This window comes from Argiope bruennichi, chromosome 4 (genome assembly GCF_947563725.1).
Source record: "Argiope bruennichi chromosome 4, qqArgBrue1.1, whole genome shotgun sequence".
In the NCBI taxonomy this organism is placed as follows: domain Eukaryota; kingdom Metazoa; phylum Arthropoda; class Arachnida; order Araneae; family Araneidae; genus Argiope; species Argiope bruennichi.
In genome coordinates this window covers 137,628,918-137,634,316 of record NC_079154.1, presented here as the reverse complement: position 1 = coordinate 137,634,316, position 5,399 = coordinate 137,628,918, and the positions used below count along the sequence as shown (strand labels likewise).

The 5,399-nt window shown below is 25.5% G+C and overlaps 1 protein-coding gene across 6 annotated transcripts in view; it reads left to right on the top strand.

The window, feature by feature from the left end:
• Positions 1 to 611: 611 nt before the first annotated feature.
• LOC129966801 (membrane-associated guanylate kinase, WW and PDZ domain-containing protein 1-like) overlaps positions 612 to 5,399 on the top strand; it is a 70,917-nt gene continuing 66,129 nt past the window's right edge. For all 6 annotated transcript variants that reach the window (XM_056081373.1, XM_056081372.1, XM_056081371.1 and 3 more), the window contains exon 1: positions 612 to 1,306. In XM_056081373.1, the coding sequence (XP_055937348.1) occupies positions 970 to 1,306 (337 nt within the window). In that variant the 5' untranslated portion in view covers positions 612 to 969. The remainder of the gene's footprint in view (positions 1,307 to 5,399) is intronic.

Genomic DNA, 5,399 nt, shown 5'->3' with positions numbered 1-5,399 from the left:
TTTCATTTAGTTTATGTTTCCATCACTAGATGGCAATGTCCAGAAGTTAAAAATGTTTATTGGATAAAAAACGGAATACGTCAGCTGCTAGTGTTTTTACGGTTTCAATTTCAATTTTGCGAAATCATGAAATCAAAAGTATTCGAAATTCAGAAATGATGCACGAGCTATTTTTTTTTTATTATTTTATATTAGGAAAGCATGATTTTATCTCCGATTAAAATAACAGAAATATCTCAGTTTTATGAATTTGCGATGTTAAATTCTGATCCTTTTACGCCATAGGTATTTCTCATAAAAAATGGAATGCTTTTAATTAAATTTATCATATTTTAATTTTACCCGAATGAATTTTTTAAAATTATAAGACTTATTACTTACAAAAAAAACCCCACTTTAGAAGTGTTTCGTCAATTGAAATTCTTTTAATTTAACATTCCGTCTTGATATATTATTATTATGAATACTTATACTGCTATCGCAAAGTTTTAAATTCTTTGAAAATCCGTTAAAAGACAAAAAGTGAATTATTTAATTAATCCTTATTAAAATTGTCACTCAAGAATGTAACCAATTAAAAAAACAAAACCAAAAAAACGCGCTTGCGCATTATCTTGCGTGTCAAAGTACGAGGTTTTGAACTGTCACCTTCTTGTGGTGGGAATGAGGCAAAACATTGAGAACGAGTTATGTTAAGTATGTATGTTATTGGAGTTCATTTCGACGTTGGCTGATGATGGATTCAAATAATTTCTTTTATTTTATATACACAGTTTCTCAACATTTATATAAAATATTTTATAAACTTTTAAAAACGTATCATTACGCTCCACTCTGATATCATTCCTTAGGCTTAATTGGCAATTTAGTTGGAAATTTGTGCCATCGGAATGCTGTTTTCTACTTGTTTACAATCATCTGTGTTAATGTTCATCATACTGCCGTCATGAATCAATGTTTTGATTGATCATGCTCAGGGCTTCTGCAAATAGGCCGATTACTCCTAATAAATTGGAAGCAGAAACTAATCTGCTGCATGGACATTGGAGTAAAGCTGTCTACGAGAGCTTCTTTACATCATCTTCGGATGACACTCTTGATTTGACAATCGAAGGAGGATCGGACAACGGTCAGTTTCCATTTATTGGTTATGTACCTGCTACAAATCGATCTATATCAAAAGGTGATATACTCTTAGAAGTCCAAGGCCAAAAAATTGTGGGATACACTCAAAGAGATGTTTTGAATTTGTTAAAGCACTACATGAGAAATGGTAATTCCGTTCCAGTGAAAGCTGTCAAAGCAGGTAATTTTAAAAGTTTCCTAATGTTTTATATTTCAATATTAATTCTAATATATTTGAAATGCTTTCTCGGTGAAATAACTGAAATAATGTGCTCAGTGTTGATTATTTTCACATGTATTTACTATTATTTTTGTAAATCTACACTATTGACGTTATTGCCAGTCTTAGAACTTAAAAAAAAAATTATATATATTATTATTATATATTTCTTAACATATTTTATAACGGTTAGGAAAAGAATTATTCTTATCAAGTTTTCCTAAAAACAGCTTTTTTGAAATTTTTCTAGATACCATGTGGAAATTTTTCATTTTTTTTTGTGTGGGTTTATTTAGATCTTTTTACTATCATTCAACATTTAATTATTTTTTTTTCATTAAAAGTAAGTCTATTTTTTGCCATGCTTTAATTGATGTTGATAATTTGACCAAATATTAATTAAGTAGGTTAAATCCTAGGTGACATTTGTTAATTATGCTCATTAATTTCCTGCATCTTAAAAAAAACAAATAAATGTTAATAAACTAACTGTTGCAATCTGATCATTGTTAGATATATATTGGCACTATATAAATAAAGCTGAAGCTTTAGTATATTTTATATAAATTTTTTTGAAAAGGAAAACTTAAAAAAATTAATTTTCTTGATACTGAATGCCATAGTTATCAGTATTCAGAATTCATTTAGGATTTTTTTACTAAGGAAAGTTGCATTTGAAATCTTTACTTCTATAAATTTCTCAAATTTTGATATATTGTCTACACATTTTTCAAGTACGTAAGACAAACAAATCTTTCAGTAAAATTCATTATATTTATTTAAAAAGATGTCAAAAAACATTTTGTTCAATCTTATATGTGTCTGATATTATAAGCAAGACAATAGAATTTTTTAGAAATCATTTCTGAGTGAATTTCTTTAATTTTATTTCAAGAATGGTAATACAAAAACTGCACAATGTTTTTTGTTTTTAATAGAAAGAGCAGAATTTTTAAAATTTTTATTTCAAAAGACTTTATTGTTATAAGTGGAATATTTAGCTAACTGTTATGTAAATTAACAAACCTACATTAATATTGTGCTATTCAAATTGTAATGATTTAAAAAAAAATCCTACATGAAAGCTTAATTTTGTTTACATAAACATTACTTATAATTATTTTGGGGGAAATAGAAATTAATTCATTAATTTTTTTAATCAAATATTTTTATATTAGTTGTATAAGTTAAAGTTTTCCTTCAGAAATTGTAATTTGTGTTACAAGTATGCCAAATTGCTTTTACTAGTCGTGAATGTTACTTGTCGATTTTTAGATTACATCAAGTTTCATTATACAAATACTCCAATATATATTTAGGTGATATAAATGAGTTGCTTGCTGATAAAATTTAGGGCCACTATAAGATGCAAGTACCCATTTTTTTTTTTTTTTTTGAATTTATGACTGTTAAAGAGTTTTCTATTTTCTCGTCTCATCAATTATTTAATATAAAATGTCGAGCATTTTTTAAAAAATTTATTCTTTCTACGTTTTTTTTATTTTTTATTTTAATGATGTTAAAACAGTCTTTAAAGAAAAAAAAAAAGACGCGTTTTTTTAAAAAAAATTTTTTATGGTAAAATTTAAAAGTTTGATATTTTCTTAATTTACTTAAAAATTTAAAAATAGTTTTGAGATGAGATCCAAATATTTGAAAAATTTGGCTATGAATTTTTTTCTTGTATCCGATGTATATTACATCAATTAGCAAATTAAATAATAGTTAACTTTTTGAACATGGTTCTTATTTATAAAAAGAACTTATCAATATATATAGGTATATTGTCTATAGATTATCTCGTAACTTACAATGATTGGATTTTGTTAATTCTGAAAGAGATTTCTAAAAATAATGGAAAATATGTTTTTATAATTTAATTATTTATGTGCCTCTTAAAATTGCAAATTGACCAATTGTTGGCTTTTTTTTTATGTATCAACCACAAATAAATAATCATTTGATATTTAATTTTATTTAAATATCAAAAAAATTAATTAAAATACATAGTATGATTTTTTTTTCTTCATAAAACAAAATTAAACATTATTTTAAAATTGTTGAAGATATGCTATACACATAATTTCAAAATATGATGACATATAACTTTGAATATTTGCTAACTTACCAAATTATCTCTGAAATATAAAAAAATTTTTGTAACTAATATCATTTGATGACATAGATAATCTTTATTTTAAAATCTTTTTTAAAAAAATCTGCAATTTTTTTCCCAACTCCTTAAATTTCTAAATTTTAAATTGCTCCATTAATTTCATACCTCTGTCTGCTCTTTTCTTATCCAAATTTGAGTAAGAATGTATGAGTATTTAGGAACCATATACATTCTGTTCTATTTTCATTTCATTTTCATTTTTTATATTTGATATTGGGGGTCACTGAATTTATTTAAACATTTAAGGAATCTGTTTATGATTATTCAATCATTTTTATTTAAAATTTATCATTTTATAACCTAGATATTGCATCTTGGCATATTCTGGCTTTCATATTATTGAAGAATTATTGATTCACTCACTCCTCTTTCCATTTTCTGCAAAATTTCCTGTTTTAATATAATTGAAGAATGACGATATTTTTATGTTTTACGGGACATGATATAGTATATAGAATACAGTATGATAGTATAAATTCTCACTGTGTGATTTACGAAATGCGAATTCTCTTTGTGTAGTGTTTAGTGTTACGAGAGAAGAAGCCATATTACAGACTTGTGACATGACTTTACATTCGATATTGGCATGTTATTATTTCAATTCATTTTTTTAATTGTATATATTTAAACTTTTTAAAAATTCCATTATTTGATAAATATTGAGTAACTAGCCGCCTTTGGCGACCAGCCGGTTCGCCAATCTTAATGTTCGTTAAAATTTTAATAATTAAATATTTTATGCAATTCCAACTTTAATAGATTCTTCAGCAAAATATTTTAAAACTTCAAATTTTGATAGTCATATAATTCACTCATAATATTATAAAGGCCTTCAGTCATAACATGATATGTATCTCTCTAATTTTCTGTTACCCCTCGTAGAATTTATGCTTTAAATTAATGTGTAAATGATTAATCTGCGATTAATATAATATTTTTTACTGAAACAAAGCATTTTTTTAATAATATGATTACTGATAATAGAGTCACTGAGCGTTTAAACTTTATGGGCACTAAAGAATATCTTTCTTATGTAATATCTCAAGAATTTGTCAACAAAATTTTCTCAGATTCATCATGAACAGATCGATTCATTAACAATGTTTCATTTTAAATACATCAAACACTAAGAAAATAAAATGAATCGTTTAAAATAATCGGTCTAAAACAGGTTTAAAAAAAAACTACTTAAAAAACGATGTACTTAAAACTATAAGCATATACAAAAAATATATATAACTAACATAAATACAATTTAATTACAAAAGCATGCAACTAACCTAAAAATAATTTAAAATATTGAAAAAAGGTTAAAAAAAACTACTTAAAAAACGATGTACTTAAAACTATAAGCATATACAAAAATATATAACTAACATAAATACAATTTACTTACAAAAGCATGCAACTAACCTAAAAATAATTTAAATCATCCGTTGAAAGTGGTTGTCATAACAACAATCAGAACAATGCGCATGCGTGAATTTTCTTCGCCAGTTAGGTAACGCAAATGCGTGAATTTTTCTACGCCAGTTGGGGTAACGCTATGCAGATTATACATTTTTAATTTCCTTTATTCTGTGTTATTTTAATTCAAAAGTACTTCAGAATGAATCTGAAACATGGATTAATTACAATGTTTAATTTTAAATGCATAAAACATTAAGAAAATAAACAGAATCGTTTAAAATAATCGGCCGAAAAATGTTAACCCTAGCCTCATTACTGTTGGGAGAAAAAAGAAACTGAAGCCTTACTCATTTGGCGGTGGGGAAAATGGAAGATTTTTTTGGCGGGAAAGTTAGTTTTTAATTAATAATTAAAATTTCAAAAAAAGGGACCCCAGGTGCATATTCCCGACCTCTGAGGTATACATGT